Here is a 15,509-nt window from a genome sequence, read left to right on the forward strand (position 1 = left end):
ATATATATATGTATATATATATAACTAGACGAACCTTATAGTTGTACGGCAGTGAGGCATCAGTGCCAACACTGATGTTGCTGTCTTTGATGACGACGACGATGCAAGTAGCCCAGAGGAAGAATAAAGTTCACCTGATGAGTAAAACTCCCGTCTCAGAAGTTACTCGAGGGGCTAGTCAACCGGTGTGACCACGTGACTAGCATCATGTGATCGAAGAATCAGTAGTACCAGCAAATCACATTGATGATCAGTCGCTCATTGAGGAAAAGCTAGGTGTTCGAACTATTAGCTGGGAAGTCGTGGGTTCGAATCTCCAGACTGGAGTTTCACAAGATGCGCACTGCTGATGATTCCCAAAAAGGATGAAACAGTTATACAGTGGTTCTCGATTTTTACACATAACTGGCCTCAGTTACAGAGCAAGACCTCCGAAAACGATTTAGCAAGTGATACAAACGTAGAGGAACGAAATTAATTTTCGGAAAGTCTTTTGAAGTGGGACAAGGGTAAAAACATTTTTCTCCTTTCAAGTTCAACTAGGAGTGAACGTTCGTGCACAGTGGTGCTTTGGTCCACATGAGTACTAGAGCATTGCAGAGAGCTAACCTTTTATGACAAATAAGCTAATAAAAAGCGAAGTAAGTCTAAACATCGCTGCACTTGGGCAGATAATGATGCCATCTGGAATCGCCAGTGGAATTGTGTCATCCCCAGTAACAGGATAGTTCATTTTGCATGGACCAGATGGGCACAATCAATGGTGGTATCCACTCAAAAGAACTTCTTTTCGGTCGATGGAAGCTTTTTGTTGAGCCGAATGAAAGTTAAATGAACAGTGTTGCAGAGCAGCTTTTCTCCTTAACGTTCGTCCAGTCATGTGACCAAGTTAAATTCACCAAATTTAGTCCAGCGCTCTGGTTGGAGGAATAAACAACAAAAACCGTTTTTCTGTGACACCCTCTTAATGCCCAACTGCCATGCCAGCCGAGAGAAGCAAGGGGGCCAATGCTACCAGGTTTCGCAAGCGTAGACAGGAGCAGTCGAGATGCAGATGTTGGGTTCGAACCATGGACCTTCCAAATAGTGCGTTCACCACTTCCTCACCGACCTACCTCATCTGTTGAGTGACTGGAGTGGTTCCACTTTCAAATCTGCCGCCCAGGAAGGACAATATAACTTAAAATAGTCTCATAAACTCATCCATACGGAAACCTGTTTGGGATGGGCAAATGATGGGAGTTCTCGATGCCTACCTACCTAAATCTTAAATCTATGGTTGTATCAAGGTGATGATTTACGTTTTTTTGATATGAATCGGTCCGGCACAATCAAACTCAGGAATGTTGTAGAATACTTTACCAGTGAATCGTTTGTATGGTCTTACTTTGTGAGGATCGATCAGCGTATGCATCGTTTGAATTACATATCTGTCGGATGCGGCGACCCTCCCGCACTGATGTAACCTACAAATGGATTCCAACTTTTGCCGGTGAGTGGGCGACTGAACGACGCGCGCGGCGATTAAATTGACGGTTACCTGGAGTAGGCAGATGCGTAATACCGCCAGAGGCTGCATGATATTAATGGAATATTGACGGAAAGGATAACATATTAAATTTTCCAGTTTACACCCTACTCAGAGGGGGATAATTCTGTCTGATTTAGATTCCAGCCAGCCTTATGAAGATAATATTAGTACCGTTGAAGCATGTGAAATGTAAATCCTTTGATATTTCTGAGGAAAATGATTCATTCACTTAGTGGATTCTAACTGGAGTCAAAAAGTTTCAAAATGTGAAAGATCTACTGTTTGATGATAAGTTTGGTAAGGATTATTGGTCGTCATTTAGAAGTGGCTTGGAACTGACTAAATACTCATCGTCTTGGAATTTTGCTAAACAAACGGTGGATTTGAAAGCTTCCGCGGGTCAAGTGAATGTGTTTTCTAGTTGATCGAATTTTAAGGCAGTCAGAGAACCAATCCGTGAGATTTTTACAACTAGTCGACGTGATCACTGCAGGGTATCAGTCTGAATTCCCAGTTTGTTGGTTAGTAGGGATGACTAGCATTTACGGTAGATTGGTGTTGTATTGCGCGGTGGCCGAGTTATTGGGTTACACCTACACTGAGCCTGCCAGAGTACGCGATAGGGAGAAGACAGAGAACTGGGGACACGGCTGTATTGTCAGGACAAAACATACAGAGCCTCTGCGTAAATATATAGGATGACTAAATGGCCAAATATGGTCGTTCACTTGTTCGCTCCGTACAGCCAATGGTGGTGTTCCGGTCGTGAACACTCTCAGGCCCACTACGCTGGTCGTGTGTTGCTAAGCCTTGTTAGGTGGGAGCCGCTACCGGACGTGTCGAACTGATGGTGACCTTGGGGATGCGTCACTCTCCGCACATGTGCTTTTTCTTCTGTCTGGGCGCGCCCTGACAATTGGTTAGGGTGGATTGTCTTCAAGCTGAATCCGGAATTCGCGATCTTGCTTTCCGGTCTAGGACACCTTAATGGAATATTCCTCTTGGGGGTCGTTCGCAGATTTTGTCGGTCTGTGTGAGTTTAGGGAGTGGTAGGAAAATCGGTCGATGTTTCGTATGTTTTCTAGACCCAGAGTATCTCAGTGTAAACAATATAAAACTCGGTTCATTGCTCTGTTAATACCCAGAAAACAAGCCTCGTTTTATCTCAAAATACTCACTCACCAAAATAGCGATTCCATTGAACCATTCTGTCTCCAAATTGAATGCCGTGTCTCAAGAGCACTTCTTGAATTTATGCAGCAAAAGTCAGAACACGTGAAATGTATGGGATGATCGACAAAGGCCTTGTTGAACATTCGATTCAAACGAAAAGTATCAATTTAAGTTCCCAATGACTTTGGGAACGCTTTGGTTGTTTATAATTAACTTGGAACCCATTTCATGTCTTGCTTCACACATCTTATTTCGTGTTAGAACACGCATACTCTTGAAGCAAAGATGCTTTTATCAAACTGTTGTTTTTGCGCGTTCATTAGAAGCTGGATGAGAGTAAAAGTGCCTGATGTCATCAGGAGACGTAGATTGTCATATATGATGGCTAGGAATAGACCACACTGCATATCTTCAATAGTATACGCTTCTGTTTTCCACACTGGAACGATCTGGAATTCGACTCCATCCTTGATTGTTGGAAGCTGCCAGTGTAACGGTGATACCACTGATAGGGGAGGCATTCGAATAGTATGGTTTCTTCTTGTAAATTCGCTTGAAAAGGGAGATCTGTTGAGGAATTTGTGGAGCCGCTTTGTAGCATTTGCTTGGATTTGAGCAACAGTCAACGAATATCCAGGAATGTTCAGGAAGACGCGTTCAAGGAGAAGATGGATATTCAGTTTTGTAAACAATATGCATAGGAGAGTTTCGTTTCCCTGTCCAATAGTCTGTAACTGGTCAGTTGGCATTTCCTGGTAAAGAACCCCTCAGCGAAGGCCTTCTTCCTTTCATCAGCATACCAGATGCACAAGAGCGCTAGTCTGTTGTCAGAATCCTGAGCTGATGAATTCTGTCACACGATAATGGCTGACTATGGACCATGGTTTTATCTAGGGTCTCATGGAGATTTCGAGACGGGACACGGCACAGCACATCAGTATAGCATATCCTGACAGAATCGCAACGTACTGCGATTTTTTATTGCGCTAACTTTTTTATTGGTTCCTCTTCGCCGGTCAGCTTTTTTTTTATTAATGTCCGATCATGCTGACACCCATTTACCGAAAGTGGTACTCCTCAATTTGCTATCAGTGGAAATACCCTGAAAGGTATCGGCGGTTGCATGTAAGCAAGATAATCTGGTTTGGTGCATCACAGTGAAAAAGCGGACAAACCATATGTAGGCGGATTTGGTGAGTGAAAATCACTCACTCGGATGGACAAATCAATGCAGTGCATTGATCAGTGGTGGAAAATCGATACACATGTGCGTATCACTTACGGAAAGCGTGTGTTGTTTGTTAAACTCGTGAGGGGGCCTGAAATGCCTGAATGCCCGAAAAATAAAGACAAACTATCAATGTTGACCTCTTCAATGACTGTTAATGAACTCAAGTACGCATCTGGTGCCATTTACTTAGGTAATACGGCGGGGCATTTGTACAAGCAGACTGCGCGAAACGGCTCACCCAGGGAAGTAGATGCAAAATCCAGGATTCTGCTGTAGTCCACCTAGTCGAAGCGGGAAGCATCGTTAGTTGGGTCGCGTCACAAAACTGGCTCGCGATTACTGCATCTGTTGTCATCTGACTGTTCACACCCGAATTCTGTGAACCAAAGAGTCTTGTCCAATCCCTCCAGCTAAACTTGCTCGGTGTTCGCCTATCGTCTGACGATGGCATACACCAGGCCAGATCCCCAAGACATTCCAGGCAATTAGCTGACTAATATACTGCTTTCCCTATCCCTACGTCTGCCTTACTACAGTTGATTGACCTTTATTTCATGATTTGTACTACCCGTCCGATGAATCACCGCCTACTGTTCCCATTTCCAAACGCAGTAGCCTCAACTGACTGAACAGTTCCAACCATTCATCATCATCATCATCATCATCATCATCATCATCATCATCATCATCATCATCATCACCATCATCATCATCGTCATCATGATCACCATCATTATCATCATCATCGACAGCATCAGTGTTCAACACCGGTGCCTCACTGCCGTACCATCATGATGCATGTTCCAACCAAAAACTAATGTAAGAATTTCGCAATCAAATATCCTTACAAGTGCAACATACTTTGGCTCCGGCTGCCCATAAATGAAATGTTAAGGAATGTCAGCACGGCAGGATGTTATGTGGCAGTGACAACTGCTTCATCGATGCACCACACCATTTGCCTGATTTTCATTTGGTATACGCATCAGCGTCAGACTACCCAAGTTAAAGCCAAGCACTAAGATCTTCTTTGGCGTGATGGCTGATACCTCAAGCAGGTCGCCCCTGGTGGAAGGAAGAAGGCCTTCGCTGCGGAGTTATTGATTGCAAATCGCCAACTGTTCAGTTAGACACTATCGGACAGGGAAGCAAAACTCTCACATGCGTCTTGTTTAAAAAAGCTGTGTATCCTTCTTCTTCTCGAACGCGTCTCCTGAACTTTCCTGGATACTCACTGACTACCACTCAAACGTAAACGAGTGCTAGAAAGCGATACCACAAATTCCGCAATAAATCTCACTTTTCAATGGACGTGTAGCAGACTTACGAGAAAACGTGATACTACTGGCATGCTCCCTCAGTAGTATCCGTCGTTACACAAATGCCTCATTGATCCATACCATTTGTCTGCTATCCATTTGGTATGCTGATCAAGCAACTGCTGTTGCTTAACCCGGCTTACGACGCTGTACTTCCTTAGTTCTCAACTGATCTCCCATTCACAGTCAGTACGCCAACCACTTATACCATGGATATTCATTCAACCAATCATATGCGACCCGACTCGAAGCGCGTTACTGGATAGTCCTATTGATCCATTCTGCAACAAGACTGTCAGTTTTGTCACGTGTGTACGCTCTTGTCTCCTGATTTGCGTGTTACACACGAACCCAAATACGGTTTGCGCCAAGAACGAAGAGAAAAAACCTGTGCTACGGCCCGAAGATTTCAAATCATTTGAAGGCCGGTTGCACAACCTTCTCGAAAATCCCGAGAGAACATAAAAGTGGAAAAATGCCTCTGCAGGCACAAGCGTCGAAGTATCTAATTGGTTATTCTGTATGGCCAGAAACTTTACAAAAATTTCCGCGCAGAACAAAAGTTTGAGGCACTTAAAAGACAAAGTTTTAAATTTCAGAAACGTTTGGCATTTTCGACTCCCGGCGTCCTAATAATAGCATGTTCTATTTCATGTAAGCAAATAAAATCATATCTATTGGCTTTTTCTGTCTCTGTAGGGTGAAGCGTTGCAAGAAAGATTTTGTGATTGTCTAGCAGCAGTACACTACTCATAAGGTTGTTGAAAAATCTTGTTTAGTTGAAGTAGACAACCATAAACGACAGATTTAGCTGGATTCATTTGGGTTTCCGATCAAAACCAAATTCGTACGCAAACGAGATTTTTGTTAAAATTTTGCTTTGAAAGTATCCATCTTTCCGGAGAGTATTCTTTCGGAAGAACCTTTATTGTGGTCCATCATGAGGGTGTGTCCAGTCTTGTCCGCATCGTTTCATGAAGGTCAGATTACTCTAGGTCACACATGAGTCAGCTCCCAGGATACGCATACAGTGTGCCATTTCTGGAGTGCACACCCACAGGGGCAAAAGAGAGCCAATTTTTTAAAAGAACATATTGCTTGGGATATCGTTTTTATGCTCCGGGCAGCTCCAAAACAGCCTGTACGGATTAAAGGACACGCATATGTGTGAATTCACTTCGTGCGGTTTAGCTATAACTGTTTGCATCGTATGCCCTCCTCAGTTCGAGACCATCACCTTGGGTGGATAGTATTGTAGCAGTCAGTTACCGTGTGAAGTCCTCATCTCCAATCAAAAGACTGGTATAAAGTTTGATTTGATATCCCGGAACAGCTACGGGTTGGCAATTGATTTGTTCAGATGGAGCGAATCTTTGTGGGGACGTACCGACAAAGGGTCCAGTCATAAATCAATAAAGGTGAGCAAGCCTGGTCGTTAAAGTGCAATGAAGTTGTAAAAACAAGTCTCCTGAAGGACGTTTGAAAGTAGAAAAAGCCACGTAGCCACAAAGAGGACTCAGGAGACGTACGTTTGCGGTTGCAACATGTTCTAAGTTCGCGAGAAATACACTCATTTGCAAATCAATTTGGTTTTCACGGGAGACTCAATTGAATCTCTCGTTTATGATGCCCTCCAGCTGAATGTGCTGCACACAGGCCACCTCATGATTCAGTTGGGACCAAATTGATTTGCAAATGAGTGTATTTCTCGCAAACAGTGCAGTTTGGGTTCAAGTATATCATAAGGTTGACGGAAACTCGGGGACTGCGCCTACCTGATGAGCCCCAAGAAGGGCGAAACCGGTCGTGGGCTATCGAAGAGTTTTCAGCAACCTTGTGAGTAGTTTCCTTTATGTTCTACGTTCGTTTTTCTGCAATCTCATCACATGATTGAGCATCATCTATTATATTTCTGAAGCATTCTGTTGTGTAATGAATTTGAAACGATGGCGGAATTTTTCGGCTTAATGGAGGTCATGTTATTCTTGGGACGAACCATAAATCGATGGTAGTGACATTGGATATCCTAGGCCCAAGGAAGGCTAATCCAATGAACTTTCACGTTAGTACGCCCTTTCAAGCATGGTGTGATTCGTGTCTCTTACGATGAATCATCTCCCTCAGGTAGAGAGACGGCTCACTAGTTCGGGGGCGAATTTGCTGAGCAGAAGGTCCGTGGTTCGAATACGACCGCTGTATCTCTACTTTCCCTGTCTAGGTTGGGGCAGCCTGGCAGTATCATGGTCTCCGTGCTTCCTCTGGGCGACGTGGTAACTAAGCGTGAAGTTCATCTGGCCGTTAATGGTCTCTACCCTCTAGTACGTGCATGTTCAAACAAATACTTTATCGATGGGAGATAACCTCTTTCTTACCTGTTACTTACTATATATGGTAGCCGACCAGCAGTTCAGTTCAACCCAGGTTTACCTGGGTTGCGTTGTCTCAAGCACACATGGTTGATTGATTACCTATAAACTTTCCCCAAAAAGTTATTCTTAACCCCAGTTTCTCACTCGTAAACTTTTCTTTCCTTTCTGCCAGCAACTTCTGGATTTCCACAAACCAAAAAAGTCCATTCTCCGTGCAAAGGGGGCGCATAAAGATTCCTCTTCTCAGGAGAATGGAGAAGACATGAGGAATATGGCTTCTTTCGCAGACATTCGATCGGCTACATCAAGCAGACACAATGTACTACTTAATTCGAACTGGATGCCACAAAACGAGGCTTCAGTTGGACTGCGGTCAGTGGACAATCGACGACGCAACGTGTTATTCTTAGATCAAGTTGAAAGGAACAATAGACCTTCGATGATGATGGATCAGCCAATCTCGCGGTCTCAGGCAAGCTCACCGGCATCCTCTTCAAATGCCTATGCATCGTATCCAACCAGTTACCAACCGTCTCCTCTTTTTCCCAAACGAGACATGAGCAACTGCGATATTGAGCTGGTCAGTCGAGCTCCACTTTCGCCTGCCGAATCTGACAACACAAATGACACGTATACTAGCCCTCGGCTCAAACGTTGGCTCCGAATGTCTTCATTCAATCAACGATGGAAACAAAAATACCTGGACTTTCACTACTCGAACGATACAGCAGATGAGAGCGAGAATGAGTCACCTGGATTGGAAACACTACGCAAATATCCTCAGGTGATATCCAACTCGTCCCAGTCGAACCCTGCTAGACCTGACTCGTCCCCGGGAAAGACAAATTACACTGGGTTTGGAACGACAAATCCGCCGTCCGGGGAAAGTCCGGTGGTTCGGCGACCTGTCCGGCCCAAAATAGTCGAAACTCAGGTAGGTCGTTTCAACCTGAGAGCACAGATGTTTCTATGGTATCGCTCTCATTAAGATGAGATGGAATTTTCACAGGTCAGTGCCAGAGATCCACCTAACGTTAACGTAAAATCGAACACAATAAACAGACAGTGGGGAGTTTGCACTATGGCTGAGTGCTTTATTGGATGAGTCACTGCAAATTCGTTGCTATCGGTATTCTCCAACTCTTTCCTGACAGCTGCTCAACCGAGAGTGCCAACAAACATAATTATTCAGGTACTCTTGACGGCCAATAGTTTTTGGTTAATCGTGAAACTTGAGCAAACTAATTCGGCTTTAACGGGAGACTCAAACGAATCCATCGTTTGTGGTAATCTCCAATTAAATTTGCTGCACACAGATCTCTTCGTGTTTCAGTTGGTAAGATATCAAACGCGCAACACACTACTCGTAAGGTTGCTGAAAACCCTTTGACAGCCTCTTCCGAGTATCCGTTGTGGCACTTTTCAAATAGCTGTAGAATTTACATCACATACCTTCCGACTAGTCCGAACGTTTGACATCCGTAACCATGGTTACCTACGTGTGACCTATCGATCGGTGGATCGATCGATTGAATGATTTCAAGGAAACGAACCATGAATAAACTGGCAGTGTTTTAAGACGATGCAGTTTCAGATGATTTCTTGTTTTTGAGTCCATGGCAGACTTGACTACTGATGTACAGTTTAGCGGCCCTTGTTTCTTACCTGACATGAACCGTACCAGTGATTTGGAGATTGTATCCGTAGTAAGTACGATGCTGAACAAAGTTGGAAGGGACCTTGTGCACTAAAAATTCCAAAATGAAGATTACTACCCAAGGCCCACTCTTTGTTGGAACGGGACTGTTGTATCGTGGGTGGCAGTTTATGGGCTAGGCCTGCACCGAGCCTGCCAGACTACGCGATAGGGAGGAGTCAGAGAACTGGGGACACGGTTGTAGTGTCAGGACAAAACATACAGGGCGTCTGCGTAAATATATAAGATGACCAAATGGCCAAATATGGTCGTTCAATTGTTCGTTCCGTACAACCAATGGCGGTCTTTCGGTCGTGAACACTCTCAGGCACACTACGCTGGTCGTGTGTTGCTAAGTCGTATTTGGTGTGAGCCGCCAACTCACCTACTTTCCGGACGAGTCGTACTGATGGTGGGGATGCTTCACTCTCTGCACATGCGCTTTTTTTCTGTCTGGGCGCGTCCTGACAGGGACTGAGTTCTGGTGACCCTGAAAGCGTGGGGAAAAGAATTTCATACAAAAAGGACCAAAATTCTTTATGGATGGAAAGCGCGAAAAGTCCATTTTCTGGAATTGTTGTTCTATCTGTTTGGGATGGAAAAGTCATGATTTTTTTGAATTGATGATGTCAACTTATGGGTTATTAGATTTTATTGCTAAGTAGGGGTTTAAATGAAACTGAAACTCCTCGAGATGTTTTCAGCAACCTTGTGAGTAGTATCCTTCAAGGAAATATGCTGCGAAATACTCGCTGAAACATGAGGCGGCCTGTGTGCAGCACCTTCTGTTGCAGACTGTCATAAACGAGAGGTTTAACTGGGCCTCTCGTGAAAACCAAGTTGATTTGCAAATGAGTGTGTTTGTCGAGATCAGTCTAATTTGAATTCAAGGAGAACATAAGGCTGAGGGCAACCTGGGGTCTGCGCTTACCTGGTGATCCACAAGAAGGGTGAAATCGGTCGTGGGCTGTCGAAGAATTTTCAGAATAGTTTCCTTTATGAAAATATACTGCGATATCTCAAATATCGTACCAACTGAAACGTGAGGCATCTTTTGTGCGACACATTTAGTTGAAGAACACCATAAGCGGATTCAGTTGAGTCTTCCGGGGAAAACAAGCTGGTGCGCAAATGAGCTCATCTATGGAATAGGGGACAATAAAGCGTTCCATCCGTCAAATGTAGCGAAGAATGGACGCCATAAATCCATCGGCCCATTGGCTTATAGGGGTCGAATACTAGAGAAAAATTCATGTGGGTAAGAAGCAGAGTAAGACTACTGGAGCCTGTGACGTAACAATAGTTAAAAAATGGCAGATATATCGAGAAAATTATGATGCCTTTTTGGTTGGCGCCAAGTTGGCAACTGTCATACAAGAATTTGCTTAATCTCTTGACTATGGCACGTCCTTCGATGAATACATCCACTTCTGTGTGTCGGCACCAGAGCAGCGTTTGAAGCTGACACTTCAGTGAAGTTGGCCAGTCCAGAGACTTGTTTCCGGGCCATACCAATATCCCAGAAGGGAGTCATTTCGCCCACCAGTGAGCGGTCGGACATCTTGGAATGAACTCGATGGCTCATTCTATTGCGGTGATGAACACGAATTGGGGCAGCTCTTGGTAAAATCGAAGTTCGTTGGAGCAGTAGCTTATATTTCGAAATTGACTGGTGTCATACGAATATCTGGACATTGTGGGTCGATTTTAGCCAGATTAATTTAGTATGATGTAGTCATACTAAATTAACAGCACGTGACTTGGATTAACCACATACAGTAACTCCTGAAGGATCGACTTGATTTAAATTAGCACGATATGAACAGCCGAATTGAGTGGAACGTTTAGTACGCCCTCAAGGGGTACTCGCCTTGTGTTTATCAGTCGATGATTGCTCCTCGTGTGCGGAAGACTATCATGCTACAAAGTGGAAGAAAGAAAGCCTTCCGCTGCAAAGACGGATATGACGAAACACGAACCAAGCAGTTACAAGTCGTTAGACGGGAAAGCAAACATCTCATATGGACACAGTCTTTAAAAACTGAACATTTTCACGCGTCCTCTTGGCTTTCCAGGATATTCAGTGACTATTACACAATAGTAAACGAGTACTGCGGAGCAATCCCACAGTTTTCACAATAAACTTCACCTTCCAGCAGATGCGGGGCGGAGCTTGGTAACTAACAGTAGACTACTCGCCTGGTCTATCAGTAGTATGGTGACAATTTGCGAGGATTCGGTGCTGACAAACTTTCTACATGAATTCCGAGGATCAATGAAAAGATGCTTTTGTATTTTGCTCTGAGTGACAGTTTGAATAATTAGAGTGCGGAATTTCAGTAAAAATGACCTCGCCAGATTCCCATATTATCTTTGCCTACGCGTAGTCATTTCGTCATTTCAAGGCCGTCCAATTCAATAGATACCTCTCAGGATGTAGATCTGGGTGTCCCTCTTCTAAGAAGGTGTTATAGTGCTCGGTTTTGAGAATTGACGCTGGAACATGTCATCATGACGCAAAGTTCATGAGGCTCGTTCCATCATTTTCTACCCGAACTGTTTAACCGGGAGCTGAGGCACCTCGCCATGTGTATCCTGAGTCAAGACCAGATCCATTCTATGCTCTTCTAAACTTTTGAAAGTGCTGACCTAAGCATGAAGTGGTTTTGGGGCTTTTGAGCGTAACTTGTGTAAAAAACAGTCAGAAATGCCAGTTGTCTCCGGTCCTCTAATGTTATTAAAACCTTCTATCATAGCTAGACTGGTACGCTTGTCACGAAATTCTGTACAGCGGATTATTCACGGCTAATCGGAAGTTTATTCAGTAGTCTGATATCGTATAATATATCAATAGGACATTCGAATAATACAGAAATTGTGGGTACCACCAAATTCATCCGATCAATGAACCGTATTCACTGCAACTGCGGGGATCTACTCACAACCCCCGCCCACATTCTTATGGTTTGCTGTACGGTGTCGAACGGGCAAATGAGTAATTGTGTTCGAGTTTGACTTCAACAACAAGATAATGAGGTTTGGATCCCAACCTAGTAAGTAGTGTGCACGCGTAAACAATCTTGAAGAAGTGAGCCCTCGTATGATTCATTTGGTTGGGTTTTAGAGGGCTGACTGATATGAGGTAGCATTTTGATCCAAATGTCATCTAAACCATGATGTTCAAACTACACCCTACACTCAAATGCTCAAAAACCACATGAGAGACAATACTGACTTCTTACCGCAAATACGAGCAATTTAGACGTTCATTTTAGCGTCACATGACTAACTGTCGGTAGTTATTTTCGACACACGATCAATAAAACTTGTGTATTGAGCGGTGCTTACGCTCTGAACGGCTAAAGCATCAGTTTCGTTGCTTTGACGAGTTATCCAACCAATCATGCCGCTCAGTTGCGCACAATTCATTCAATCAAAAAAATTTATGTGCATCTCGTAAATCAATTGAAAAATGCAAGTGCACCAGCTATTAAGATGACGCAACGAAATACTCTTTTTATAATTTGTCTGAATGGCTGTTGAACCGAAGTGTCTTTGCGTTGAATACACCTATGACGTGGGGGAGTACCAACCACGTCTGTGCATTGTGTAGCGATTCTGGTTTCGTCTTGTTCATCTGATTAAACCGACAGGAGATCTGCTTTGTCCCCCAAAAACTCAGACACGTGAGGCAAGTTGCCTCAGTTAGGACTCATCGACCGATCGAACACGTGACCCTGGTGGTCGCACATTGCTGAATTGAGCGTCACGTTCCCTTCGAACACGCTTGTTCAACTGGTGAATACAATTTGGATGTGCATTGCTCCGATTAACTGTTTTCTTGAATAGATGACCATTTATCATAAATAGTCCAGTAGCTCAGTCTGGCTCCGGAAAAACCAACAAATCTTCGGATGGCTTTGCTGTCGATTTTGAGGGCAGCCGTGTCCGGTCTAATTGAAAGCCAATCAAATTGGCAATCGGGCGCTCGTGGCTAAGCGGATAAGCGTTCAACCACGTGATCGAAACGCACTACTGATGATTCCCGGAAAGGATGAAACAGCCGTACAGTGTTTCTCAGCGTTTCAACCTCACTGACAGGATGAGATCTCTCTTGAATATCACCAAATTTCCTCCCATATGAGTCGAAACCTCGACGGATTCACGGAGGCACGGCTGAAACGAAGTAAGATTCACCTTGTTCGGTTCAAACGCCCAGTTAGTTATGAACCCATTCCAGTTTGTGATATGGTTAGCCAGTCACCTATGTCTACAAATATATTAGAATTATCCCAGTGCCGGAAGCATTAGTCTTGATACAACCGAGACTAGCCTGATCGCAGAGAGGTCTATCACACACTCAATGCACAGGCCGATTTTATACCATCTCTGGAATACTCCGACCACTAGCCTCACGGCGCGATCCGAGTATGCTGTGAGTGGTTGTTTAACCCAGATGTCAACTTAGGCAGAATTTTATGACGCAGGAAGTTATCGATCGCGCCTGTGGTCACTGTGGACGACACTATCCACAGTCTCTCGATAGTAGTGGAAAATCCGCGAACAGCTCATGCCCCTATTGGCCGTTGATCATGTGACTATCGATCTGCTCCCTCGGTTTAGGAGGCAGCAATGAGGCTCGATTGATCGATCGAATACCGGGTCAACTACCCAACCAGAATATCAGTGAAAGGAAGAAGGACTTCACTGCCGAGCTATTTATTAGAAAATGCCAACTGATCAGTTAAAGACTATTGGATAGGGAAACACAACTCTCATTTGCATCTTATTTACAAAAACTGAACGCGTCTTCTTAAACTTTCATGGATATTTATTGACTCAAAACATTTATCGCTCAAATCCAAGCAAATGCTACAAAGCCACTCCACAAATTCCCCAACAGATCTCCTTTAACAAGAGACGCAAAGCGAATTTAACAGAAAACATACTACTTGCATGCTCCCATCAGTAGTATCACCGTTACACCAGTAGTTCAGCATACTTCCAAACCACTCCATATTAGAGTCAATCTTATTAAGATTCATCCCAACGAACGTTTGCGTAGAACTTGCCGTTCATAGTCAAAATAAAAAATTATATTTGTAAATTTTGCGGCCTGTGGTTGTGTCAAGGTTCAACCTAACATATGCTAGCGAAATACACTCATTTGCAAACTAATTTGGTTTTGTGAGAGACTCACCCGGGACCCGGCTGAGCCTCTCGGTTTTGATGTTTCCAGGCAACTGAATGTGCTTCACTCGGGGGCTGTGCCTATCTGATGAGCCCCAAGAAGGGCGAAACCGATCGTGGGCTGTTGAGGAGTATTCAGCAACCTTATGAGTAGTATATTACTAACCTCGTACACAAATGCGAAAGCCTTGATGCGTTATTGGTTCTTGGTCTGCTCGCAAAACTTTACAGTTGGATTGCAAACCATTCATCGTTAATCGAGGTGACACCGTCAGTGCAGGGTTGAATAAGTCACTATTATACATCTTTCTCCAAAATCGAAATGTAACGGCCAAAGTTACAGTTTTTTTTTGCTAAAATAAACTAAGTTCAATGGGAGCCAATCACACTGCTGTTCAGTCGCTCTTGCGGTCAGGCGCTCAGATGTTTAACTACTGGCCGGAGGATTGTGGGTTCAGAACTCTCTGAGGTTCGTCAACTGCACACTGCTGAGGATTCCCGAGTAGGATGAAACCGCTGTACGGTGCTTTTAAACACAGGCTTGGTTCACTTACAGGACGAAGTATCAATTGTATAACAAACTCGCTGATTTCGATTATAGTAAAGCGTGTTCCGTTCACATTCAAGCTTGGCTCAAGTCTATTCACCGCTAGCACTCCAAGATCATACTCCAAAACTGACGATTGAGAGTGGTAACCATCGAGTTGGTGCGAGCCTAGTGGTTGTGAAGCCTCAAGCTTGAAGGAAGCAGTAAGCATGACTGTGGATTAGTAGAAGTCAGACAAACTTTGTTAGGTATGCTGGAATTCAGGTCCATGATCCACATGGCCAGAGTCTGAATCATCCGTGCACGAACGATGAAAAAAAGGCGTTTTATTATAAGAGGTCAGTAGCATACACCGAAAACAGTTTTAGACGCACTAAGCAATCATGTAGGACGCCACTGCTGTACGAGACTATATAATCATCATCATCATCATCATCATCATCATCATCATCA

The 15,509-nt window shown here is 44.0% G+C and overlaps 1 protein-coding gene across 1 annotated transcript in view; it reads left to right on the top strand.

The window, feature by feature from the left end:
• The window catches only part of T265_11173 (hypothetical protein), a gene marked incomplete at both ends in the record, with an annotated part of 38,743 nt that overhangs the window by 17,184 nt on the left and 6,050 nt on the right, over positions 1-15,509 (top strand). Inside the window, 2 exons of the mRNA XM_009177762.1 lie at positions 7,473-7,572; positions 7,796-8,557. Coding sequence (XP_009176026.1) covers positions 7,473-7,572; positions 7,796-8,557 — 862 coding nt within the window. The remainder of the gene's footprint in view (positions 1-7,472; positions 7,573-7,795; positions 8,558-15,509) is intronic.

The sequence above is a fragment of the Opisthorchis viverrini genome (genome assembly GCF_000715545.1).
Source record: "Opisthorchis viverrini unplaced genomic scaffold opera_v5_452, whole genome shotgun sequence".
NCBI classification, from domain to species: Eukaryota; Metazoa; Platyhelminthes; class Trematoda; order Opisthorchiida; family Opisthorchiidae; genus Opisthorchis; species Opisthorchis viverrini.